General features: G+C 38.2%; 2 protein-coding genes across 6 annotated transcripts in view; both read left to right on the top strand.

Moving 5' to 3' along the window:
- The window catches only part of Ret (ret proto-oncogene), a 52797-nt gene extending 48084 nt beyond the window's left edge, over window positions 1-4713 (top strand). Inside the window, exons 19-20 of the mRNA XM_077798610.1 lie at window positions 1021-1168; window positions 3919-4713. Of these exons, the coding sequence (XP_077654736.1) occupies window positions 1021-1168; window positions 3919-4049 (279 nt within the window). The 3' untranslated portion in view covers window positions 4050-4713. The remainder of the gene's footprint in view (window positions 1-1020; window positions 1169-3918) is intronic.
- A 9494-nt stretch (window positions 4714-14207) lies between these two features.
- Window positions 14208-27387, top strand: part of Csgalnact2 (chondroitin sulfate N-acetylgalactosaminyltransferase 2) — a 78314-nt gene continuing 65134 nt past the window's right edge. For all 5 annotated transcript variants that reach the window (XR_003301765.2, XM_077798305.1, XM_026399521.2 and 2 more), the window contains exons 1-3: window positions 14208-14343; window positions 23058-23977; window positions 26105-26321. Coding sequence is in view for 4 of the 5 variants with exons in the window: in XM_077798305.1 (XP_077654431.1) it covers window positions 23272-23977; window positions 26105-26321 (923 nt within the window). In the remaining variant the exon portion in view is untranslated. The remainder of the gene's footprint in view (window positions 14344-23057; window positions 23978-26104; window positions 26322-27387) is intronic.

Genomic DNA, 27387 nt, shown 5'->3' on the forward strand with positions numbered 1-27387 from the left:
AAGGAAACTTGCCTGGGGGTCCAGCATCAGCCTGCACGTCTTCAGTTTACAATTCTGTGAGTAAATGAGAAAGTCACCAAAATTTTGGGTCGATATTTATTGAATGACTATTATGTACTATAATCTATCTTATCTGCAAGTAAACAAGACTAGGCCCAGCCTACTCTTACACTGCTTACATAGAAGTTTCATCTTCACACTGGTAGATTTACTGAAAGTCATTTTCAAATTTAGTAGGGTGCACAACCTAGGCCTGCCCTAACAAAACTTAACATTGTTATTACTTGGGCAAATCTCTGATTTCTGTGAGTGCAGGATTGTCCTAAACAGAGGTAGTTGCTGATACCAAAAGATCTGGCCTTCCTAAAACAGTGCTAAGAAACATATAGGAAAATGCTGGAACCCTCTGCACTTGTTTAAGTAGAACAGTATAAGTCACCACATTGTGCTCGGGAGCTGAAGCCTGTAGTAGCATCCCGTGTAAAACCAATATCAGTGACATATGTCAGATTTCTAAGCCTTGGTATGATATTCTAGATGGCAGAGGCCCTTGGAGGGAAGCTGAAAAGCATCCATCAGATTGAAGCTGCTTCTGGGTATGTGTTGCTTCAGCCTGAGTAATGTGGCCACAGTGAGCTCTCCCAGGGCCTCTCCCAGTTTATAACTAAACTGGTTCCCCAACCCTCCACTCAGAGGTAGGCTGGACATGGCTGGATGTGGCAGACCAGGCTGTATGGCACCTGCTGCCCTGTAGGCCCTGGAGGTACAGTGCTGAGAGAACACATTTGTCTCTAGGAAATGACTTTCCATGGGGAGAGAGGCAGAATAGATAACACTCAGGTCCAGGTAAGATACGAGCCTAGGGCTCAGTGCCTGACTCCTGGGTGAGGGGCTTAGGTCTTAAAGAAAGGTCGAGTGCAGAGTGGGTTGCAGACAATGCCTCTGCCCTGGCATCCAGAGTACTGGGGTGTTTCCAGAAGTGGCCCAGGGTGGGGGTGACAGGCCATTTTTCTCTTCCAGGACTACTTGGACCTTGCTGCATCCACCCCATCCGATTCATTGCTTTATGATGATGGCCTCTCAGAAGAGGAGACACCCCTGGTGGACTGTAATAATGCTCCCCTCTCTCGCACCCTCCCTTCCACATGGATTGAAAACAAACTCTATGGTAGAATTTCACATGCATTTACTAGATTCTAGCAACGTTGTTCCCTTCTGCACTATCTTTACTCTCTGTAATGCTTTTTAAGAGTGTTTCCGATCTGAATGAAACAAAGTCCACTCTGAACCTTTTTCTTTGTAAATGTCTGACTTTGCATCCAGTTTATATTCAGGCATTTTTGCAACTATGTCTTTCTAAAAGGATGTGAAAATAAGTGTCATTACCATACCGCCCAGCAACTTAATATGATAGAGAAGAAACACTTCAGGGCAGAATTCTCAGGGGACATTGAGAAAATGATGAATAAGTGACTTCCAGGGTGGGAAGCAAGACACAGTACTTCTGATTTAGTTACTTGGATAAATTTACCTGATCTGGGGGAAGATTTAAATTAGAAGTGAGCAAATGGCATCCCCGGCCTGCACAGCCGAGGGACCCCCAGGTTCCTCCTGGGCTGGTGAGTGCCTCCATGAGGCTTCCCAAGTCCCCACTCCCAGCCATGTGTCCACCATCAAGGGCAGTGAACAGCTGGAGCCAAGCAGGCCCTGGGCAGGCATACCAGACTGCTGTTTTCACATCCTTCGCATTCCCCCTTCCCCATCACAACCGTTGTCACTTACAAAGCCAGTGCTAAACACTGGAGCCACTGCTTTTGAAAGAATGTAGTCTGTGGTGCTGTGGCCTTGCGATGGACAGTAAATATGGTTCTTGCCAAAACTCCTTCTATTGTCTTGGATTAAATACTTGAAATTTTTTCTGCTTCCTAATTTCATCATTGACCATTTTGAAATCTTGGAGTTTCAAGCATTTTTCAAGCTGAGATTGTTCCTCCTGCATGCTACCGAACTCATGGAGTCTTCACTGGCTTTGGGTCTGGCACTACATACATGCCATGTGTGCTGACGATACTGTGGTGTGGCCTGCGTGCACCCTCCATGGGGAAACTCTTCTCCTCCATTATAGGCTGGGATGACAGATGAATAGGCCCCTTTGCATTACAGAATGTTTTATGGAACGTTCCCACTGCAGTAAGCCATTTAATGCAGCAATGTGCTGATGCTTATGCTGCTTCAGGAAAAAAGTTAAGCAGTTCAACAAATATGCATCAGATTTGAGAGTCTGAATCTCATAAAAGTCAAAATTGATAGGGTCTATTAAATTACATTTACCAAGAGAGCACGTGATATTTCCCCTAAGTAGAACAGTGTTTTGGAAACCTGGAACTCAAAACTGTTACTGTAATTGGCACAGAAAACACGAGTTTGGTTTGAACATCAAAGGGAGTTTTGCCAAGGCCTTACTGTCTGCACATGAAGTTTGGGTTCTTCAGTGCAGAACAAATTATCTGTTTTCATTTTTAGGCATGTCAGACCCGAACTGGCCTGGAGAGAGTCCTGTACCACTCACGAGAGCCGATGGCACTAACACTGGGTTTCCAAGATATGCAAATGATAGTGTATATGCTAACTGGATGGTTTCACCCTCAGCGGCAAAATTAATGGACACGTTTGATAGTTAACATTTCTTTGCGAAAGGTAACGGAATCAGGAGGGGAAGAAATATGCTGACAATGGAAAGCCCACCGGCCCCTTTTTGTGTACATCACACTGGCCAAGCTAAGGTCAGTTTCTAGGTGGCAGACTCATTTTCAGTAGTGTATTGTAACTGATTTCCAAAGTGGTTTTACTTCCAATAGTTGGGGATTTTCCCTCCTAACAGACATGCCCCACTGGAAGAATGTTCTGAGTCTTAGTGGTTAAATATTCCTTTCTCTTTGGCACGAGGCAGTGCCTCTGTTGGTCTGTGTCCATCATTAACCACCATGCACTCTGTGTTCATATGTGTGGGTCTGCCACTTGCTACCTTGTATAAGAAATTGTACCCGAACTGTTTGATTTTTCTGGTTGCCCAAACAATACAACAAGGTTTAAACATGAAGCACATACACCAAAAAAAGGCAGTCTGAAAAAACTGGCCAAAATGACCTTTGTTCAAAATGAGAGGCAGGTGGAGCCTGGGTAGTGACATCAAAGCTCCACCAGGGATGTAGGGGAAAGGGGAACCTCAGGATAGGCCTCGGCTCAACATTTGAAATCCTGAGAATGGTTTTTAAAAATCATGTAGCCTTTTTTTAGGAAGATATTTAGTTTTATCATGATTAAAATGATTCTTAGATTTAGCACAATGGAGAGATTTGATGCCGTCTTTGCTGTGTACATGACGGCTTGAGGAAAAGGGCTCACCAGACATATTTGTCCCCACTGGGCTTACTACACTGTCCTCATATGTCTGTACTGGGCGACCACTATTCCTGGACCAGAACAGGATGAAGAAAGAGAGCATGGAGTGAGTGGAGTGTCCTCAGTCCCAAGACTGCTGACAGCAGAGGTCTTTTGCTGTGAATACCGCCATCCTGCAGTGCACCCCACTGTCAAAAATCAGCACCTCATCTTCTGCATTAGGAGTAGGTGGAGCTTGTGCACATTTTATTTGGTATCTTATCCACCCACTCCTAAAGGTACAGTGTGTTAAAAGTAGCATTGACAGGAAATCAAGGACTGCTACACCTCGTTACAATTCTGATGTGAAGACAATGTTTTGGCTCTTATAGAGTTCATGTGAAAAGGCACATGGATGGGCTCTTCCTGTGTTTGTCATTTAATGCTGCTATAACAAGACATTTTGGTTTCCTCAGTTCTGACCATGACTCATACATAAGCTTCTTGTCATTCTCCACCACTAGATTGTGGTCACAGACACTCAGCACTCCTCCAGGTTTGTGGGGGTGGCTCTTGGGAAGTCCCAGCAGCTCTTTTGGCTGTCCCAGCACTGTCACTTCACAGGAAAGGGTCGCATTACCAAAACACTGCCTGGTCTTCAGACTTAAAGCACTGTGATAGGACTTTTAAATAGTCTCAGTAAAATACTGTATTTTGTAGGCATTTCACAAACACAGTAAAATTATGGCACTTTGTGGCCAAGAAGGCTTGGATGAGTATGTGATAGAGCCTTATGGTATTTGTGAGTACACATGTGTACTCACACATCTAGAGAGAGTTGGAAAATGCTTATTTGGACATGTAACATGGCTTTAATTTGGGCCATTTTTCAGATAGACTGTGAGAACTTCCTTTACAAATATCTGTAGTAGTGGCAAACTTTTGGTTTTCTGATGTGCTTAGTGATAGTTTTAGTAAATGCAGAAATAAGTATAAACTCTCAAATTATTAAAAATAAAAATGCCTACATAGTAAGTGTGAATTGTTACAGCAGGTTTGTTCTCATGGGATAAGAACTGTGGGTCCAAACAGATGATGGGGAATTAACACTTGACTAATAACCAGTTGTCTGTCTATTCCTGAATTATAAAAGTACCCCTACTTGTTAGTCCTATCAGATGGGATTTTCATAAACATATATACAGAAGTTACTAAGTATTAAGTATTACCAAGTATTAAGTAGCAATCTGTCAGCTATTAAAATTTGTAAAATCCATTTATGAAAAGTTATTAAACCATACCATGTTAACTTGCTTTTGTAATCAAGGTGACTAAGGAAATAATTTCAGTTGTGTAAATAAAATTATGTATCATAAGATGTGTAAAGTTCTTTTCTCTTTTTAACTTCATAGTTGGAAACATCAGATCTTTGATTCTGAAGTTTCCATACAAGTATTAAAATGTCACAAGAGAATGCATTATGGTAGCTACTGGGGACTGGATAGTGATCAAGGACCATGGGCCCTTGGTGACTTTACTGGCTCATCTTGCACAATATGTGTTGAAACCTGGCACATGGATAATAACTGCCAAAGCTCAGCTAATTCCACCTTTCAAGGAATTCCTTCCTTCAGGCTACTTTCCCTAAGATAAAGAAGAAGCAAAGCTGAGTTTAGGAATTCCAATTCTCTAGCAATTCCTTGCAGCTCATTTCTTGAAACTGGAGTTGAGTTGTATCAAAGAGAATATATTATTGAGTATTAAGTAGCAATCTATCAGCTATTAAAATTTATAAAATTTACATAGTCATGCATGAAGATCCATTAGAAAAGAAAAATTGCTGTCCTGAACCACTATGGTACTTAACACACTCACTGCTTCTGTTTATTGGTGTGTATTGGAATTCCTTGAGGTATTACTCCAGTCTGATCAGTTAACAAACATGACTTGTTAGCAACAGAAATCTGACTCTGTGATCACATTGTTCATTGAACGCCAAGTGCCTACATCATTTCCACTGCACACGTGTGTGTACACACAGGCCTGTGCGGGTATCACCCAGCTGCTGCCCCAGCCCTGCAAGGCCACAGCTCCAGGCCCTCTGTGTCTATATCTGCTCATAGCTTCCTCTTTCAATCTGGACCATGGAGGCTAGAAAGAAAATGAATGTTATGCTGCACAGGTGACTCTGGGCAATATTTGTCCTCCAGCTTCCAATGGACTTTACTCATAACTATGCATTTTACATATCTAGAGTCAGTTATTCACTTCAGCCTTTGTCTAGGATTATTAAGAAACCCAGGCTGAGAAAAGCTAATGATAACATCCCCTTTTGCAAGAGCATAGACCCTCCATGACGACTGTATGTTTTTTTGTTGTTTTCCCTAAAGTATTTTTTTTCACTAGCCTCCATGAAAGATTTCTTCTTGCCAGCTTATTTGGGTGGAAATCTAGTTGATTTTTTCTGAAAGCAGGTCTTAAATAAATACTACATGTATAAAAGAAAATTCAAAAGGGAAAGCATAATTTCCACCTGTACAAAGAACGCATTCTCCCATCCCCGGTTCCTCTCCTTCCTTCAAGTATATTCACACATAGCATATTTAGCTGTCCTTGCAACTGGAGGGTTGTTCCAGGAAGTCCTAGGAAATCTGTTCTTCCATGTCTGTGAACAAGGCATAGTAAGAGTGAGGCTGAGGGCACATACAGCTGTGCCCCTCACATTTCCAGTGTAAAACTTGATTTCTGTGCTTATGTACAGTCAGAAAGCCACTTCCCTCTTCTTCACAGCAATGGCATTGACTAGAACTTTGTAGAGTCTCCCATCTCGTTAGGAGAAGAGAACTGGAGCTAGAACTCACATGAGGGACCATTTTAGCTAAGAACATAGAAAACACAACATGTAGAGAATGGTTCAATTTGGGCACATTGCTGTGTCCACAGAGAGGTACAGTGTGTGGCCATCTAAAGTTACAAGGGTGAGCTTCACTTCCAGAGTTAAGGAGGCAAACACAGTGAACACCACCCACCCACCCACTCCAAAAACATTAGTTAATCTTTGAAACTGTGATATTTTTGAGTGTTATGTCAAGTGACAAGATATTTTTGCAGATGTTATAGACTCTGTGAAATCACAGGACCTGGCCAATTGACATCTCACAGCTAGAGACAAGACAGAGGAATCTAAACAAGGGCTACATCTCATTGTGGTGGCTACAGGGACATCAGCATTTCAGGGAACTCAATGGACAGCATGGAGGGAGCCTGTGGCCCAAGACCACCCCAGCCACTGTGACTTCAGCAGCTCCCCATCATACCAGGAAAGACCATAAAACTACATTGAGCAATTCAAGTTAAAAATAAATGTCAACAAACAAGGTAAGGAAAGTGCATTCTGAAACAAACAAAAAAATTTTTTTTCTTTGAGAAGAGTTTCTGTATTTCATACATAAGCAGTACTTTCCATGTGAATTATCAACTTCTTAAATAAAAATATGAAGCTTATTTTAAGTGTCCAAATTTTATCTTTGTCATTGCTGTAAAGAGTACCAAAGCAAGCATGTAAGTATGTCCATTTTGACTGCTCTCATTTCTCACTGCCCTCCAATCCTTTTCTGCATTTGCCTATGGAGGAAGGGATCTATGAAGGACTAAGAAGGGTCTAAGTGCAAGTGAAAAAGTACATAAGGCTGCCTATGTTATCTGAGGCAAGCAACCTTGGCCAGAGGACTGTGGGGACCAGGTGGTGCCTCATCGTGGAGTCTCTCTTCTCATCAAGGCACTCAACTTCTCCATGTTTCATGCCTTTCTTCTGAGAATTTTAAAGAACTTGAGGATTTTTCTGGAAACTGTGGATCCAGGGCCTGGGAAACTGAAAACTTCAATTACTCAGAACCCCATGGTAAAGGAATACATGGAGGATTTGGGGGACTTCATCAGTGTCTCGAAAGAAAGATGAATTACAGTTAGAGATTTTTAAGAATAGGAATGATGTTTTTGATGGAAGAATTCTGACTTCTCACATTTGAAAGAAGTAAAGGGAGTGTCACGGGAAACTGTATCTTTTGGAGATGTCTAAACAATTTGCATATACTGTAGTCACCCTTATTGAAGAGATATGTTCCAAGATCCCCAGGGGGTACCTGAAACCACAGATAGTACCAAACTATGTATTGATAACCAGAATGGACACTAAGTGACTAATGGATGGGTAGTGCATACAGCATATATGTGCCATGTCCTGGGCACAATGGAGCAAGATGGTAGGAGATGTCATTAGGTGACTCAGAATGGCACACAATCTAAATATGAATTGTTTATTTATGGTTTTCATTAATATTTTCAGACAATGGTTGATCATGGGTACATGGAAGCCTGGAAAGCAAAGCCACAGATAAGGGTTAACTTATCTTTTAACTTTGTAGAAATAAAGACTAAAAGGAGAAGCCCTTTATTCTGGTTTTGCTATATTAAGGGAGTCAGCCAGCATCACTTGTCACTTTTTGGCAGAGATTTAAAGGCAGGCAAAAGAACGGGGATGCTTTATAGTGGGTGGGGGGGATTGAGGTGTGTGAAGAAGGCTTCAGGTATGCTGTGACTAGAGGTTGGTTGGGGAAGCTGTAGGCAGGTTAATTAGCAAAAAGGCATCTTACTGTTACTGGTTTAAGAAACGGTGGCTTTCTTTGGTTTTTAGTTGGAAATGAAGCAAAAAATAAGGAAGCTGACAGTTATTGACCAATCTCTCTTTGTTCCGGGCCAACAGTTGTGATATTGTGGTTTGGTCTCCTGGGTTGGTTGCTATATTTCATTATGGTTTCAATATTTGTCTCCTCCCAAACTCATGCTGATATTTAATTGCCATTGTAACATTATAGTATTGCACTTTCTAGCCTACAGAACTGTCAGAATCTGTAGAATTTACCTGTATGTGGTGAGGACTAGAACCCTGCTACCTGGCATGGTTAGCACTCTTTCACTAAGCTACACCTCCAACCCAGAAGATACATTTTCACTCATTATAAATTTCCCAGTCTCGGGTATTCTGTTATACCAGCACAAAATGGACTGAGACCATGGCTTGAGTATGGAACTCATATCTGAGTCATAATTTTCAGCCTTGGTGATTTACAGAATTAGGGTCTCTATGACAACAAGTCTTGAAAAGCTACTCCTAAAGTGCTTCAGATATTATCTAAAGCAAACAAGATACTCTGTACCTTGGTGCTCTGACCACAAAGGAAGTAGTGTTCAAAAGGAAGACTTGGGGAGCCAAGAAAAAGGAGTTGTTCATGACAGTATGACAGAACTATTAACTGGGTTACATATTTGGGTCTCTATATGATGTTGCAAAAATTTAACTCATGCTATATGGAGGTTGTTCAATTCAAACTAAAATTACCTGGGATCTGATAAACACATTATAATAATTGGTTCTTTTTTGAGGGGGATTTTAGTGAGGTCAGAGATTATTTTGGTGGTGATCATTTATCCATATTGCTACAAGTGGAAATGCTATCAATAGTGATTTCTTGTAGTTTCCTTTGTTGAGACTGGAATTTCTCAGAAGTTTCCATTATGGGGGTCTGATGATGGGTGGCGTCTTCAATAGTCAGGAAGTTCAGTGGGCAATAGCTACTATTTGGGATACTTGAAGAATGGTATTAGAATGTATACATACTGATCTAAAAATCATAAATGAGGAAAGAACAGAAAGAAAAAGGGTCTCTTAGTATGTGAGAATCAGAAAATGAGGGGAAAAAAACAGGAATTAAACGGGTATTGATTCAGCATCTTGGGTGGAAATTGTGCACTATCCAAGATCATTGATACGTTCCAAAGATCTTGAGTTAGTTATCTGCTCCTAATGATCAGCTGCTGTAGAAGATCATTGAGAGCTCCCAGTTTGAAGTTTTATAGAAGAGCAGTCAAATTCTGTGTAATTCTGGATTGCTTCTTTAGTTGTGCAAAGTGAACGCAGGATTGACATCCTGAGGCTTCACTGCTGTAAAAATACTCAAATATAAAATACATTCACATCCCATGGAAGGTAGAAGCTGGATAAAATCCATCCAAGGGTGTTCAAGAGCCCTTGAGGCTTTGGTTCCTGGCCACATTATACCTTGAAGTTTTTCAGGATTATATTGTTGACGGGTGACACAAGACTTAGTTGTCTCTCTAAAGCTTCTTCTCCAATATTGATTTAAGCTAGTAATCAGTTTAGCTGGGTGCAAGGGCACACTCCTGTAATCCCAGAAACTTAGGAGGCTGAGGAAGGATGATCACAAGTTCAAGGCCAGCCCCAACATTAATGAAACCCTCAGCAAGTCAGTGAGAATGGCTTAAACAACAGACTCATAAGGCCCAGACCTGTGTTTTAACTTGTGAGTTTCCTTCTTATGGCAGATACCACTAGTAGCTAGAACAATACAAAACAGCAAAATGAAAGCCAGCAAAAGGGATGAAAAGAAATGAGCTGATTCTACCAATGATGCTAAACACGTAGAAATCAGTAACAACTCCTGAGTACCAAGCTGAGCTTAAGCAGATAGGAAGCTCAATGCAAAGAGCAGAGTTCAGGCCCAATACTAACTTAACCAAATTGATGTGGACTCCATAAGCCAAGAATATCCAGGCACCAAGGGCTTCCCTAGTAGTACACCTGGGGGAAGGCTAGGGTCTTTGGTGAGAAGCAGTATAGAATGTATATTGGGGCCACCAAGGAAAACTCGAAATAAATGAAGTCCACACAAAGAAGAACAAGTAAAGGCTATTTATTCTGAATTTGCTATAGCAAAGGAGTTGGTCACCATCCTTTGCTTTTGGTAGAAATTCACAGTCAGGAAGTGGAACAGAAAAGCTTTATTGTTAAAAAGGGGGGGGGGAGATGGTAGGCCTTCAGATTGAATGTTAGTGGAGAATTTTTTTAAAACTACATATTTATGATTTGTATTTTCATACAAGGTAACTTCATTTTAAGCCCCAGTGTATCTCCAAAAATCTGCCTGAATTATATAATGAAAAATATATATGTGTGTATACTTATATCCACATGTACGCATATATGTATTTGAATTATATACCCTCCATATTCAAATAACATACTTTTTGGTACTCAACTTGGCTATGTAAAAAAGATCATAAAAGCTAATGACTTAAATCCGTTGATGGAAGAACCTCTTTTGCTTTAAAAACAATTTTAATCGTGGGGTGTGGTGGCACACACCTGTAATCCCAGTGGCTTAGGAGGCTGAGGCAAGAGGATCTAGAGTACAAAGCCAGTCTCAGCAACAGAAAGGCGCTAGCAACTCAGTGAGACCCTGTCTATAAATAAAACAAAATAGGGCTGGGGATGTGGCCCAGCAGTTGAGTGCCCCTGAGTTCAATCCCTGGTACAAAACAACAACAACAACAACAAAAAAATCCACAAACAATCAATTTTAATCAGTGATTCAAATTGCATTTAAAAATAGGTGATAACTGAGCCTCACCAGCTACTTTGATTTCATGCCAGGTCCCATCCTAGAATAGTTTTGGTATTTTCTTCTCTGAATTTTTGTTTTCTTCACTCTAAACTGAAGACCCTGATCTACTCCACAGGGATGTTAGGATAATTAAAAGATTCAGAGGGGCCTAGGAGAATAGCTCATGTAGAGTGCCTTCCTAGCATGTGTACAAGGGCCTGGGTTCAATCCCCAACACCCACACACACACACACACACACACACAAAAAAAAAAAGGGCAGGAAAAACAAGGTATAGAAAACACTGGAGAAGCTCCTTTTGCTCACTGTGTTCTCCAGTGTTTTCAACAAACATGTGGCTATATAGTATGATCAGGAAGAAGGAGGATAATGGAAGGAAAGCAAATACAATAAATGAGACAAAAACTCAGTGTCTATGGCTTGTGGAGGGGGACAAGGAAAGAACATGCTAGACACAGAGGGGAGTGTTCTATCTTGCATTGCAACACACCAAGAAGTGAGGGAGGTTTGAATTTGGTTATCATAGATTAGACTTTTCCTTCTAGAAGGTTTACCAGCATTCATTCATTCATTTACAAATCCCAGAAGATGCAAAGAATGCTAACAATAGGATCAGGCCCTGTGCTTGGTTGGCATGGGGATGCCAGAGAGAGTAGGAGAGGTCATATAAGTGCCCTCATGGGAATGGACAATCTGGTCCTATTTTAAGGATTCATAAGGAAAGAGCAAGCCTAAAAATTTGCTATTACTGGACATGAGACTAAAGAGTGAGGTCCGGAGGCCCCTGTATTCTATGGACTTCTTAACAATCATTTGGGGGAAACATCAAATACAGTATCATATTCAAGGGACAGGTAATAGACTTAGACTTGGACTGAGAACTTCAAATCTCTAACAGTTCGGTGAGCTGCCATTTATACTTACTTGTATTGATACTTTATATTTTGTTTTATTCTCTTAAACCTACCAATGTTGTGTTCAGTACCATTTGCTAGTTTCCCCACTTTCTAATTCTCTCAAGAGAGAATTATTACTAACACACCTTTACATTCACACTCCCAAGTTGGATCATCAGACTTGTGGGATAAATATCAAAGGCAGCATCAGAGAATCAGAGAATAGAGACACTAGAGCTTCACACTTAGCTTACACTAAGTAGATTCACACTAAGCTGATCTGCATACTAGAGCATAACCAGCCAACTAAGCAATTTAATCAGGAGGGGCAGTTAATGTAATCAGACATGCCTTCAGCTCAAGGAGCTGGTCAAGTGGCAGAGATGGTGGGCACCACAGAGATCCCTGCATGTTCTTAAACAACTGAATTTATCGAATACTATGTGCTAAGAGAGGAAAAAGACATAGTCCTTATTTCCTAGAGCTCAAAGACCAATTCTGTCTGTGACTAGATTAATTCTTTATTCTTAGGCCGGGTTGAGGGGGAAGAGGTGTTGGAACTATAAAATTTTACAGTTGCTCAGAAATTACACTAGAGGATTGAGACCTTTATGTTTGGAATAGAATGGATATTCAACAAGCCTGGCTTGGTGGTCCAGACTCTTGAAGGATTTCCCACAGGGCATTCAAGAACATCTGGGCTAAAAACTTCCCAGCACATGTCAGCTAACAAAGACAGCTGTGATTAGAACAAATCCTCCTCCCCTGGAATGCTATTTCTATAGGATGTACTCTACAGTCACCCCAGCCTTCCACTCTAACTAATGCATTTAATGATGGTAATAAGCACCAATTGCCTGCCACCTGCCAGGTACAGTGTCAGATATTTCAAATACAAAAGTGCATTTAATCCTCACAACAATTTTAGGAACACATATTATTTTTGTTTCCAAAACACAGCTGGGTAAACTGAGTCTCAGAGAGGCTAAGTCCTGAAGCCAGAATTAGATGGACAGTCAGCATAGATAGGTATATCGAGTCAGGTTGCTTCAAGGAGGCTAATTTTGGGTGAGTCTGGGAAATTGGAGACTGTCCCCTGAAGGATTGAAGTGTTAATTCCTTCAGAGTCTTTCTTCCACCCTTATCAAGAACCAGCCCCTGCTCCAACTTGTTGCCAAGGTAACCTGTCCCAGGAATTGCCCCTCCCTACAGGGGCTCTAAGGTGGTTAATGTGTCCTTGGCTGCACCATCCTGCCCTTCCCCCTTCAGCTCACCTGTTTCCCACCTTTTAGCCATCCCACCAGCATTTTTCCTAGGCCTAATCACATACTCAGGAAGGAGAAAGATTAGGGGAAGAGGGCAGGAGAACAAAGGAAGCCTAGGACATATAAAAAGGGCAGAAAACCTCGCTTCTGGGGATAGCAGGATACCAGCTATCCCTTCTCCCTCCTGGGAAAAATCTATGTTACCCACCACACCCCCTTTTAATTTTTTATTTTGTTTTTATTGTTGTAGTCGGACACATTACCTTTATTTTATTCATTTTTATGTGATGCTGAGGACCGAACCCAAGGCCCCATGCCTGCGAGGCAAGCGCTCTACCTCTGAGCTACAGTCCTATGTTACCCCCTTTTTAAATAAACCTGCTTTATATGCTTGCCTCCTGCTTCTCTGAGGTTCAAACTTCAACATGTGAGGAAGCAGGACTCGTCACCGATAACCGCGGTATCACAGCCGGGTGGAATAAACCCCAGAGCTGGTTTTTAGCACAGTGTTCTGCCCAGTCACAAGCAGGCCCTGGTGCTGCAGTGCTCCTCTCACGGGCTCAGTCTGGTACTCTAGAGGACAAAGTGCCTGAAGGATGTTCCTGGAACAATCACTTGAATGAAGGAGGCATGGGAGAGGGTTTTTCCTCATTTACTAAAATCATACGATATTGAACTTCAAATCCATTTTCCAGAAAGTGCACTTCAGCTGTCTCATTTAGCATATGAGGAAACTCCAGTCCAGTGAAATGGGATGACTAGACCCAAAAGATCACTGGCAGCCCAGAGCCCTCTTGGCTGGAGCCTACTGCTCAGGCCAACATGCCTGAGAATGCTCAGATACCTCTGGAGACTTCAACTCAGCGACTACATCTGCCCTCGTGGCTCCTGGGGGCTCCAGGGCAGGGCAGGGCAGCGCTGCCCACGGAGAGCTGGCAGGGGACCTGCGAAGCCAGCCTACAGGCCGGGACTCAGACCAGGCGCTGCAGGTGCGGGCTCCAGCCACAGTGGTTTCCTGGCCCGGGCACTCTGCTGGCCTCCACAGGTAGATTTTGGAAGTCCACACCCCTATGTATTTTTTAAATGCAGCAACTCTAGCAGGCCAGTCCCGAGCGGGTCCGAGGCAGTGGGCGGGGCCTGCGGCTGCAGTCTCATTTCCTCGCGCGCGCCGGAAGTGGCCGTCCTTGGCGCGGCGGCGCGCCCCGCGGGTGGGCTGCTGAGGCGGCGGCGGCCCCAGTGCGCGGGGCGCCGCCCATGTGTGCCTGTCGTCCCGGAGGTGGGGGCGGCTTGGTGGCCGCGGTGGACCGAGAGGGCCAGCGCGGTGAGTACCCGGCCTCGCCTGAGACTCCCGCCGGCTCGGGCGGAGCGGTGCCGGCCACCGGAACGCGGGCTGGGGTCTGCGGGCACTGGTCCCTGTCAGGTCACATCGGACGTACCCTCCGGGGCCCTGTCCCCGTGTGGTAGCTTCGCGGACAGCCCTCCGGAGTCCGCTGGGATTTCAGGGGAAAGCTGCAGTTTTTTTCCGAGACCGGTGCTGCCAGGGACCTTTGGTTTGCGTGTCAGTGTTTTGTTTTGTTCACTTTTTTTTTTTTTAAACTTACTATCTCCTCTCGGTGGATAAACTTTTTAGTCATCTGTTACCACTTCCGGGGGGGGGGGGTTAAAATCGTTTTCTCTGACAGCAGCACTCCCATCTCTTGACAGACAGCAGAAGGAACGCCTTTAAAAGATGCACGTTTTGTAGGAATGAGGGGGGTCGAGCATCCCACGGGACAGGGAGCCTCTGGCCTTGTCAAAAAATTCACCTTGAAAATTACTCTATTCTGGAGCAAGTGACAGAGAAGAAATTTGTCAAACATGAAAGCGATGCTCCTTCTGTGGCGATGGTATTGACAGCATGACAATATGATCATAAATTCGAAGCTTTTCCTTTTAAGCCCTTGTTAAACCTGAAGGTATTTTCTAGCCTGCTTTTGAGATAATGTATGCCATGTCGTGGCAGTTCACTGTCATTTTGAAGGCTCCTGGACCTTCATTTCTGGTGAGATTAATGATATCTTTATATCATTAATGTATTTTAAAAGTACCTTTGGTCTTGGAAGTGAGAAACCAAGTATTTTATGAGAGAATGTTCGCATTCATTTTGTATTCTTTCTAGTTGTTTAAAGTTGTTATGTGACTAAAAGAATGCAAAAGCTGCCAGATTTGCAATATGTATGGCTCAGATAATTTGAACATAAGTACAATTAGTTCCAAGCGGTTTAGAAATTACATTTTTTCCTTAACTTTTTTGTAGTTGTATAAAATAACATATTAAGTCAACAAGTACATAAATCTTAATTGTATAACTCAATTAATTTTTACATATTCATTATCTGTTTAACCTCTATATACATCATATTATAACTGAACATTACAGTGTGAACATTTTGATTAAACATTTCAATCATCCTCTGCTTCTTCAAGTCACTTATACTCCTATCCCCAATCTGTATTTTGACTCTTCTCATCAGCTATTAATTTTGTCTATTTTGAGCTTCATATTAATGAAATTCCATTGCTTGTGATAGTATGGTGTCAGTGGTGCTTTTTATTGCTATGCTATATTCCACTCTATATGACTACTCTTCTGCTGATGAGCATTTGTGTTTCCAATTTTTGTATACTATGTATTTTGTATATTAAGAATGTTATGAACATTCTTGATGAGCATGTAGATGAATTTGTTAGCCGTAGAATGATTGAATCATAAGGTAAGCAGCAAATGACATTTTAACTTATGCGGAACATTCCTTTTTCAAAAAAAAGTAATAGAAGCTTTTGTTAAGTAATCTAATATTAAGGATGATTAAAAATGGTTGAACTATTATGAGTTCAAGACTTAGGAGATTCCATTACCAAGTTATTATTTATATATATTTATATATATATATATATATATATATATATATATATATGTATGTATTACACATCTATAACAGTCTTCTTTAGATGGTCATTACTTGTTTATAAGTCTGTTAGATCTGATTATGATCTGACTCTGAAGTTTGGTATAACAAGGAGGAACTGTGTTACTCAAGTTAGTAGTTGTTAGGGGAAATTAAGTAGTTGTTGTTAGGGGAAACAAAACACCACAAGAATATAACTAAAAATGGATTGAAAAATCATGGGATTATAAAACAATGAATTTAAATTGTTATTTTCATGCTACATGAATACTAAGTATAAATGTAAAATTAATTATAGGGTTGTTACAAATGTGAATTGTTACAGGAATATAGTTATTTCCATACATATGAAGGTATTAGAATATTTATAATGTTAACTGAAAACAAAAAGCACTAAATAATTGTGGGAAATCAGTGGAACCCCAGACTGAACAAAAACAAGAACTAAGCCTAAAGGAGTTAATGTAAGAAACAGAAGAAAACCTTAAAATAAATGTTAGTTATCTTAAATTGGGAGCTTATCCCACTTGTTGAATACATACAGGCTGCCATGAAAAAAAGCAGTCTGTTTTTAACTATTAAAACATAGAAAGTGCTGGGCACAGTACTTTCAATTATTTTGTATAAGAAAACAGTTAATTTATTTCTCAACTCCATGTCACAGATAATTATAGCTAAGAAATTTAATGGAGTGTTAAGAAAGGATGCATAAGCTAGAGGAGGTAGAATTTTAAAATCTTTAATAGTCCGAATCAAAAATTTAATAATCTAGAGCATGATTTCAAAGTCAGGTTTTTCCCCCCCACATCAGACAGGTAATGTGCTAATAATAAGAAAGGTGCATGTCACACAGCACTGAATACCTACATTTACGAACCAAAAAGGATCTCAAAGTTGGTTTTTAATCAGCTTTCTGTTGCTGTGACAAAATACTTGAAATAATCAACTTAAAAGTAGGAAGGGTTTATTTTGGCTCACAGGTTTCAGTACATGGTAAATTGGCCTGTCACTTTGGGGCCTATAGCAAGGCAGTATGTCATGATGGAAGCCCATGGCAGAGGTGGCTTCCTACCTTGTGATAAGCAGGAAGCAAGAGGGACAAGAAACAACTGGAATCCCAATAACCCCTTCAAGAGCAGACGCCAAAAGACCTAAACTTCCTTCCACTAGGCCCCACGTACCTCCCAATAGCACCACAGACTAGTGATCACACCTTCAACACATGGGCTTTTAGGTTACATTTCAGATCCAAAATATAGCAATTGGGAACGTGGGAAGTAGGTTTAGGCAAGTTGGAAGCAGCAAATACTGACCAATTATGTGTTGCAATGAATAATTTAAGTAAATTTAACCAGGAATTTCACTTCCAGGGATTTATCCTATAGATGAAATAACATATATTCAAGTCCTATATGCTAAGGCTGTTCATGCCAAGATGTTTAATAATGGCATTAGATTTGGAAGGATACACCAAAACCAGAGAAGGGAACTTAGACTCTAGGATAGAAGAGAGACTTTACTGTAAGCCCTTTTATCATTTTTAAACTTTTTATCTCATGTTTTTACTTTTTGATATTTTAGAAGTATAAAAGAATTAGGGCTGGAGTTGTAGCTCAGTGATAGAGCACTTGCCTAGCATGTATGAGGCACTGGTTTCAATTCTCAGCACCACGTATAAATAAATAAACAAAATAAAGGTCTATCAACAACTAAAAATATTTTTAAAAAAGAATTATAAGTTGGACTTTGTGGTACATGCACGAGTTCCAGACCAGCCTGAGCAACACAATAAGACCCTGTTTCAAGGAAAAGAAAAAAAAATTTTTTTTCTTTTAGAAGTATTAAAAAAATTAAGGACTTAGAGTTGGGGTTGCCATATCTGGCTGGTCACCTATATTTTTATTTATCTTATTTTTTTAGTTTTGGCATCAGGAATTGAACTCAGAAGCACTTAACCACTGACCAACGTTCCCAGCCGTTTTTATTTTTATTTTGAGACAGGGTCTCAATGAGTTGCTTAGGGCTTCACTAAATTGCTAAGGCTGGCCGTGAACTTGCAATCCTTCTGCCTCAGCCTCCAAAGTTGTTGAGATTACAGGCATGCACCATCACACAGACCACTGGCCATCTATTTTAATATGACCTGTGACCTAAGGGTAGTTTTTACATTTTTAAATATTTTGGGGAAAAGAGAAAAACAATACTTTATGACCTGTGAAGATTATATGAAGTTTGAATTTCAGTGTCCTTTGAAACAAATATGTGTATTAATTCACATATCATCAGTGTATGCTTTGCATGCTACAATGGCAGAATTGACTGGTTATAACATTATCTGACCTAAAATGTTGGCTGACCCCTAGTTTGAGGCCAAAAATAGATTTCTCTATATATAGGAATTTGGTTTGTTATAACGGTAACTTGCATTTCAAATTAAGGACAGGAGCATGTATTATAATATGAGTGACAAGAAGTGCCTATTTAAGGAAAAAAATTACTTATTTTACATTAGAATTACTTCAGATAGGGAGGCTGACATTGAAAAGTCATTTAGGAAAAGCTTGATACATTCAACTATTAACAAGAGAGACCAAAATTTGTGTAATGGGAAATTTCCTTTCAGTTTTTTAAAGATATTGCTTCATTGTCTTCTCATTTGCATTGTTTCCAAGAGTAATCTTCTATAATCTGACATCATTGCCTTTTGTTTCTTATATATGATACATGCTTTTTGTCTGGCTGCATTTAAGATTCTCTTGATCATTGAGTTTGAGCAGTTTAATCATCATATGCCTTGGTTTTGTTGTTATTTTGAGATAAGTTCTTGTTGGTTATGTGGCCAGGCTTGAACTTGGAATCCTCCTGCCTGAACTTCCTAAATAGCTGGAATTACGGGTATGTACCACCTTGCCTGGCTGTATGCCCTGTTTTATTTATGGTTCTTATACTTGAGGTTGATTGAGCTCCTTAAATCTATGTATTCACAGTATTCATCAGATTTGCAAAATGTTCAGCCTTATTTCTTTAAATATTCTAATCTCCTCATTCTTTGGGGCCTTCAATTACATATATATTATACTATTTGAAGTCATCACACAGCTCTGTTCATATATTTCGTTCTTTTTCCTTCTGAAGTAGTTTCTACTGCTGTGTCTGCAATTCACTTTCTTTTTTTTTTTTTTTTTTTGAAACATCTAAACTACTCTTAATCCCATCCAGGGTACTTTTCATCTTGCCGTTGAAATTTTCATCTCCTAAAGTTTAATTTGAATCTTTTTTTAAATGTCATACGTGTTTCTACTTTGTTTTTGAACAGGAACATCTTTTTAAATACAATTATACTGTTTTAATGTCATTTTCTGTGAATTCTCATATTTGTGTCCGTTCTAGATCAGTTTTAGTCAGTGATTATTTTCATTATGGCTGATGATTTTTGTTTGAATGTCATATATTGTAAATTTTACTTTGTTTTGTGGTATTTTTATATTTCTATAAATATTCTTGAGGCTTGTGCTGTTACTTGGAAACAATTTGATCCTTTCACGTTTTGTTTTTAAGATTTGTTGGTAGGACTAGAGCCATGTTTAGAGCTAATTAGTTCCCACCACTGAGGCAAGACATTTTTGAATACTTTACAAAATTCCCCATGAATTTTGAGGTTTTTCCAGTTTGTTTGGTGAGAGCATGCCTATTTCTGGCCCTGCATGAATACTAGGTTCTGTGTCCTCAAATTTTTTGTGTGGTCTTTTCCTTAGCCTATTAATTTCTCCATAAGCTTACATTGAACAGGACTCCACTGAATATCCAAAGATGTCTCTTCTTCAGAACTCTGGAGTTCTCTCTTTTTGTAGCTGTCTCCTTTGAACTCTAGCTGCCTTAGTCTCCTCAGACTGTCAACTCAGGAAATCTGCTGGTCTGTGCTTAAGTTACTCTCCTTGGGCTGGAAACTTAGGCAGTAAATTGGGTAGTCATTTGTTTCTTGTTCCAGGATCGCTGACCTTTTTTACTTGATGTTGAATATCTTGAAAATCGTTGTTTCATATTTTGGGGTCTTTTTGAGGGGGAGGAAATTTTTTTCTTTTTAGTTGTCTGTATATTTCTGAAATCTTTGATTTTTATATTTCATTCCTTTAACAATTCATTTTCTTATCTCTGCAATATCCCTTTCTCTGTAAATAAACCTTATCTGTGATATAAACACATTGTATAGTATGATGGTAATCAAGATGGAATTTTTTTGTTTTGCCTTTTTGTGGGGCTGGGAATTGAACCCATGGCCTTGTGAGGCAAGCACTGTACCAGTGAGCACATTCCTCCTAGTCTTTCTGATATTCTTAACATACTTAGAGCTGTTATAAACTAGTCTTCTAGGATTTGGTTGAAGAGTTTCCTACAGGAACTAAACAAGTAAGATTTTAATTGAGGGCTGGGGATGTGGCTCAAGCGGTAGTGCACTCGCCTGGCATGCGTGCGGCCGGGGTTCGATCCTCAGCACCACATACAAACAAAGATGTTGTGTCTGCAGAGAACTAAAAAATAAATATTTAAAAAAAAGATTTTAATTGAAATTTCTCATAAAAATAAGACAATCACCACAGAACTATGCAACTAACATTTACATTCTGAGGTAATTACAGCAGCTTTTCTTTCATTTCAGTGGAAAACATTCTGCTATAATATTAGCCTATTAAGTCACAAGTTTTCAATTCTGTGTGTAGTGCAATGAAATTGGCACAGGTACATTAAAATTGGTTGGAAATAATAATCTAGAACTTAAATATAATAATTAATATTAAAATTATTACATATTGTATAATTCTATATTATTATTTTATAATTATATGACATATTGTATAATTCTATACACTATCTAAATTTTTATAGGTGTTCCACATCTGGAATGATGGAGCAAAATGGGTTAAATAGTATGTAAACCATCTCAAATCAAACAGTGCTATCCTGAAAAAACTGTATGGAGAATGTATAAAAATACATTTTAAATCAGTGGGTTTTTTCCAGGATTTTTGAAGTGCAACCCAGTTATAAATACATTTTACATGAAAAGTTCATACATATGCACATATATAATCACAACACAAAACTTACTACTAAATGTGATTCACGTTGATATTTTTTATTCCGTTGAAAAGTTAATCTGTACAAGTGGCCCATTTAAGTCATAGCTCACAGTATAAAATATATTGTCTGCATACCAAAAAAAAAAAAAAAAGCTATGAGGTACCCTATTAATAAAAGGTAGTGGTATTTAGATTATATATTTTTGGTTCTTTTATAAAGTTTCACTCCAAAACTGTTTGAGTATATAATCGTACTATGGTTAAGTCTGTCTACCTTAATAATAATTTATACAAATTATGTTTCTACATTTTCAATTTGAGCCTTACTTTTCCCTAACAAGTAGGCTGATAATAACTTACAAATAGTTAAGAAATTCCTCTCAGTTTTTCTTTTCAAAATGACATTCAAGTGATTTCTTATTTCTAATGATTATAGTTTTGAGGCATGCTAAATTCCTAGAACTAATATTAGCTTTGCATGCTTATTTTTAAATTAGTATTTCTTTTTTCTTTTCTTTGGACTGGGGATTGAACCTGGAACACTTTACCATCCCCAGTCTCTTTTATTTTTTATTTTGAAACAGGGTTTCACTCAATTGCTTAGGGATTCACTAAGTTACTAAGACTGGCCTTGAACTTGCCTACCCTCCTGCCTCAACCTTCAGAGTCACTAGGATTACAGGCATGTACTTCCACACCCAGCTTAGGTAGTATTTCTTGAAACTAAAAATGTCTCCTATTTTTTTCTACATCATTTAAGATTTACAATCAGTGGGAAAGAGGCTGTTAATAGTAAAAGACTTTATTGTAATGAATTAAATTTTTCAAGATACTTGTTTATTATTTGTTTTATTAAAATAATAAATGGTTAAAGGGAGTTAAGTTAATTATTTGTGGTCTTCTATCCTACATTTTAAATAGATATGTGCCACAAAATGTGTACACTGGAGCATTTTCCACAGAGGCATTCAGGCTTTCCTAATCACTAAGAAAGTGACTAAGACTGATGTTTCCCAGTCATCTTCTTCCATAGGTTCTACTGCACTGGAGAAACCATTACCATAAAATATCTGCAGTCAACACATTATCCTTCTTGATAAATTACTTGGTGAGAATGGAAGTTCTTTTGCAGGGAAGGCTTCCCTGCTTCTTCTCTTCTAAGTTTAACCTTCTCTACTTCTGGAATTTAAAATCCTTAGTTTAGAAATAGATACAGAATAGCTTATACAACTAGTTGTAGCATGAAAGGTAGCATATAATTTTGTAAATTTATAATGGTATTTGAATTTTTTCTCAAACATATTTAAAATATTCATATTTTTTCTTTATATATATAGACACTAAACTTTCCAAACTTGTAGGAAATCTGTTGCTGTGTAATACAGTAAAAAGAATTATGTGATCTAATCTTCCAATAATCTACCAGAGAACTTTGGACATAAAAATGTTTTTTTAATGGTTTTCAGCTGTCTGTGACCTTTTGATATTGCCCCCCCCTCCCGCCACACACATACACTTCCTAGATTGGCTGAGTTGAGCAATAGAAATTAATGAGGTAGAATATTTGAACCAAATAAATTGGAAAAAACTCTCTCCCATGAAAACCATTATTACTATGGTAGAAACAATTTATAGAAATTCAATTCCTAAGTGTATGCTATTGAAATATTGTGTTAATACAAAGTTATAAGCAATATAATTAAAATAATTAGAAAACAGTAGAATCTATGTAACAAACTATAGAATACAAATCTGAATGTAATCTTAATGTTTCTGTGATTCAGGAGATTATGGGTGGATAGCCATACTGTTTAAAAGTATTATACATAGTATTTTAGAATTTTAAAAGGCATTATAATAATTTCTCCAAGTATTTACCAATATTCTATTTGTGCTTCTAGTGGTGCTCAACATATAGTTTATTGAACATATAAGTTTATTGAAGCTACCAACAGTTTGGTTTTCTTAAGAAAACAAAATTCTGATTGATTGTGATCTGTTTCTTTCAGAAAGCTCACTACCCATATAATGGATTTTATAGTTCAGATTGTTTTATTCTGGATTTCATGGTAACAAAACAGGAAGTATACTTAATTTCTCATTTCTACAAGTAGTCATGACTACTGAGAAAACAATTTTTTTAAGCTACAGCAGAATTCATCTTGGTACCTTTTATGGAAATCCTGATTTTGTTTTTAATTTTGATAACCTTTTGCTAAAGGTATGAAGAAGCAACTTATCTTGTTAGGCAAATACACATTTATAAGAATGTCTAGAAGAGGATCAATCCTTCACACCCGGACCCACTGGCTACTGTTAGGACTGGCTTTGCTCTGTAGTTTGGTATTATTTATGTACCTTCTGGAGTGTGCCCCTCAGACTGATGGAAATGCATCTCTTCCTGGTGTTGTCGGAGAAAATTATGGTAAAGAGTACTATCAAGCCCTCCTACAGGAGCAAGAAGAACATTATCAAACCAGGGCAACCAGTCTGAAACGCCAAATCGCCCAACTAAAACAAGAATTACAAGAAATGAGTGAGAAGATGAAATCATTACAAGAGAGAAAGAATATAGGGGCTAATGGCATAGGCTATCAAGGCAGCAAAGAACAAGCACCTAGCGATCTTTTAGAATTTCTTCATTCCCAGATTGACAAAGCCGAAGTTAGCACAGGAGCCAAACTACCCAGTGAGTATGGGGTGATTCCTTTTGAAAGTTTTACTTTAATGAAAGTATTTCAGTTGGAAATGGGTCTCACTCGACATCCTGAAGAAAAGCCGGTTAGAAAAGACAAACGAGATGAATTGACAGACGTTATTGAAGCTGGCTTGGAGGTCATTAATAATCCTGATGAAGATGATGAACAGGAAGATGAGGAGGGTCCCCTGGGAGAGAAACTTATATTTAATGAAAATGACTTCATAGAAGGTAATATGAAAAATAAATTGGTAAATAGTTGTGTTATTATGACAATATGCTATTGTTTATGCTGACATGTCAGTTGTTACGCACAGTATTAAAACATTTAAGTTCTTACCTGCTTAATTCCACCAAGAATTTGAAGTGGCTTTTTGGAAAAATGCTATAATGAGATCATAATAAAATTGAGAATAAGGACCAGGGAAGTACAAGAATATAAACTATTGAAGCTGAAGAGCTCTTTTGAGCAGTGTGTATATTTACATGTGTATGATTTGCATTCCTCGCTTATCTGATCTTGATATTCCTTTTTAAAACATAAAAGTTTTATGTTTTTTTAATTTTAATTTTAACACCTCCTGCTAGATATTTAATTGCAGGCTTAAATAGCAATTTTGGAAATAAATCTTTCTTAAAAGTTCTTTTTGCTTGATTCCATAAGCAGCCTACCACATGCAGGGTTTTTTTTTGTTGTTGTTGTTGTTGTTGTTGTTGTTTTGTTTTGTTTTTATTCCAAATTATCATGACTATCACTTACCATACTGTGATATAATATATGGAGGCCTTTGGAAGCCATCAGTCAGGACATAGTGGTTTGCTGGGCAATTTCACCCTGCGGTTCCTTTTTTTTCCTACTATTACTTCCTGACATTTTTTAAGGTTTTATTTTTTTTTCTTACAACTCTTCTAATTTTTCTACAAGCTCAACTTTTTGTCTTATTCTATGTTTGTATTTGTGACAGAATTGAAAGATACAGAGGAAATAAGATAATTAAGTACCATATAAAATGTCCACACATTAGATCTGCCCCCAAAAAAAGGAAGCTGAGCCAGTTTTATATTCTACAACTTCTGTGTATTTTGTAACTCTTCTTTCAGGATATTTTTCTGCATGGAACATATTCCATACGTCACTTTTTCTCCACTATGCCACTACTCTCTCTCCTAAAATAATACTGACAACCTCTGAGTAGATCCTATTCCTCTTCCAGATTTTAGCTCAGGTGTCACTTCCAGGAAGTCATCTCCAGCTTCAAGTTTAAGATAGCAGTGCTTCCTGTATGCTTTTGTCATCTCTACACTGCATCCTCTCTCCTAGGACTTGTTGTAGTATATGTTGTTGCCCATTTTCTGGTTCATTTTCCTGCCTCAGGAGGGTTGGGACAAGTCTATCTTATTCACCATTTTATTACCATATATTGACTGAGTGATCCACACATTTGTATGTCTAACTTCTCTCTTGAGTGTCATGCTTAAAAATTAGATTGCTGTGAAAAAGTACTGGAAAACAATATCAACCATATTATATTATGTCCAAGTGTAAATATACCACAATGAACCCCATGTTTTTACATAATTATAATCTACTAATTAAAAAAAGAGTAATAGAAAGGAGACCAGTAGAGAAGAGCTGAGGATCAGGTGGAGGGAGGAGGAGAAGGAAAGATATTGGGAAATGAGATTGATCAAGTTATGTTATGTACATGTACAAATATAGAATAAGGATTCCTACTATTATGTAAAATTTTAATGCATTAATAACAAATAATAAACAGCAAAGGCAAAAAATTAGATTGCCCAGTAAATTTCTATACTTTTATCCTAAAAGCATCTCAAATCACTGTTGATATATAAACTAGTTTTTCTTCAACTTCACTATATTCAGTGTATTGTTACTATTTATTTTTCTGTCTTTCTCAAAACTCAGACCATGTTGTCTATTTATATTATTAGTCATCGATATGAAGACACCTGATTCATTTTTGTTGTACTGAACAGAGCATCAGAAGTTTTTTTTAACACTTGGGCTCAGAATTTAATATTGCTTTAAGTAATTTCTTTGTCATATGATTACTGTAATGATAAACTATTATTTTTAAAGTCATATGTATAAAGGAATAATTATCATTTGGAGGGTATTTCATGGATTTAATAATATAGCAGGGTGATAAGCTTTTTTAAAAAACTCTCTTCTACTTCAAGAATAGTTTTCATTGTCTAGACAGTGGGAATAAATATTTTCACAAATAGACTAAGACTCTATAGATCTGGTTTAATACTTTCAATCTTTGAGTAAAGTCTTGTTGAACTTATAAATTTTGACATGAACATGACTTTGAAAACTCTTTCCTTTAGGTTATTATCGCACTGAGAGAGATAAGGGAACACAGTATGAACTCTTTTTTAAGAAAGCAGACCTTATGGAATATAGACATGTGACCCTCTTCCGCCCTTTTGGACCTCTCATGAAAGTGAAGAGTGAGATGATTGACATTACTAGATCAATTATTAATATCATTGTGCCACTTGCTGAAAGAACTGAAGCATTTGCACAGTTTATGCAGAACTTCAGGTAATTGTCGGGACTTAATGATTTTGCTAAGTTCTAAAAAAAAAAACAATAGCATTTTGTACAGATTTGCTTAATTTATTTCCACTGATTACTTAGAATTATAGAATAATTTTATTGCTTTAGGGGAATTTTCCTTTTTTATATTCTCCTTTTTCTTTAAGAATGAATCATATGTTGTATTTCTTGAAATTTTTAACCGTATGGTAAATTGAGGGTGACAACTGTTACAAACTAAATTTGATGGCCTTTATAATAGTGTGTGAATTCATTTTAGGACTAGTTAAATTTTTAAGAATTACTTTATTGAGGCATTTTTGTATACAATAAAATCCATGTAATAAGGATAATTTAAAGGATGTTTTAAGGATAAGAAATCATATTTTCATGACTTTGGACAAATGTATACATTCACAAACTACCACCGCAATCAAGATATAAAGGTTGCTATCTCCCAAGAAAATCCTCTAAAGAACAATTTGAGTTTCAAGGTTGAAATAAATTTAGAAATATAAGCATTCAACAAAAATTTGGAGAAAGTCATTCCATCTTGGAAAGCAGAATATTTATGGTTTTATTTTTTGGTCATTAAATTTGGATATTTTAAGGGCTGGGGATGTGGCTCAAGCGGTAGCGCGCTCGCCTGGCATGCGTGCGGCCCGGGTTCGATCCTCAGCACCACATACCAACAAAGATGTTGTGTCCGCCGAGAACTAAAAAAAAAACAAAAAACAAACAAACAAAAAAATTTGGATATTTTAAAATGCTGAAGTGTTAAAGAATTAGAATACCTAAGAAAAATAAGGCTTTTGTTTTAAATTAACAATTGTCATTTTTAATTATTCTAATGCACTAGGTTTAGTTCTTTTTTAATCCTAATCCTTATTCTCATATTAAAAGATTGGTTAACACCATTCTGCAGCATAATATATGGAAATTGGACTTGTAAATGAGATCTGAAAGGGGCAGTACCAGGGGTTGAACTCAAGGGCTCTCAACCACTGAGCCACATCCCCAGCCCTATTTTGTATTTTATTTAAAGACAGGGTCTCACTGAATTGCTTAGTGC

Source organism: Urocitellus parryii, chromosome 5 (assembly GCF_045843805.1).
Source record: "Urocitellus parryii isolate mUroPar1 chromosome 5, mUroPar1.hap1, whole genome shotgun sequence".
Lineage (NCBI taxonomy): Eukaryota > Metazoa > Chordata > Mammalia > Rodentia > Sciuridae > Urocitellus > Urocitellus parryii.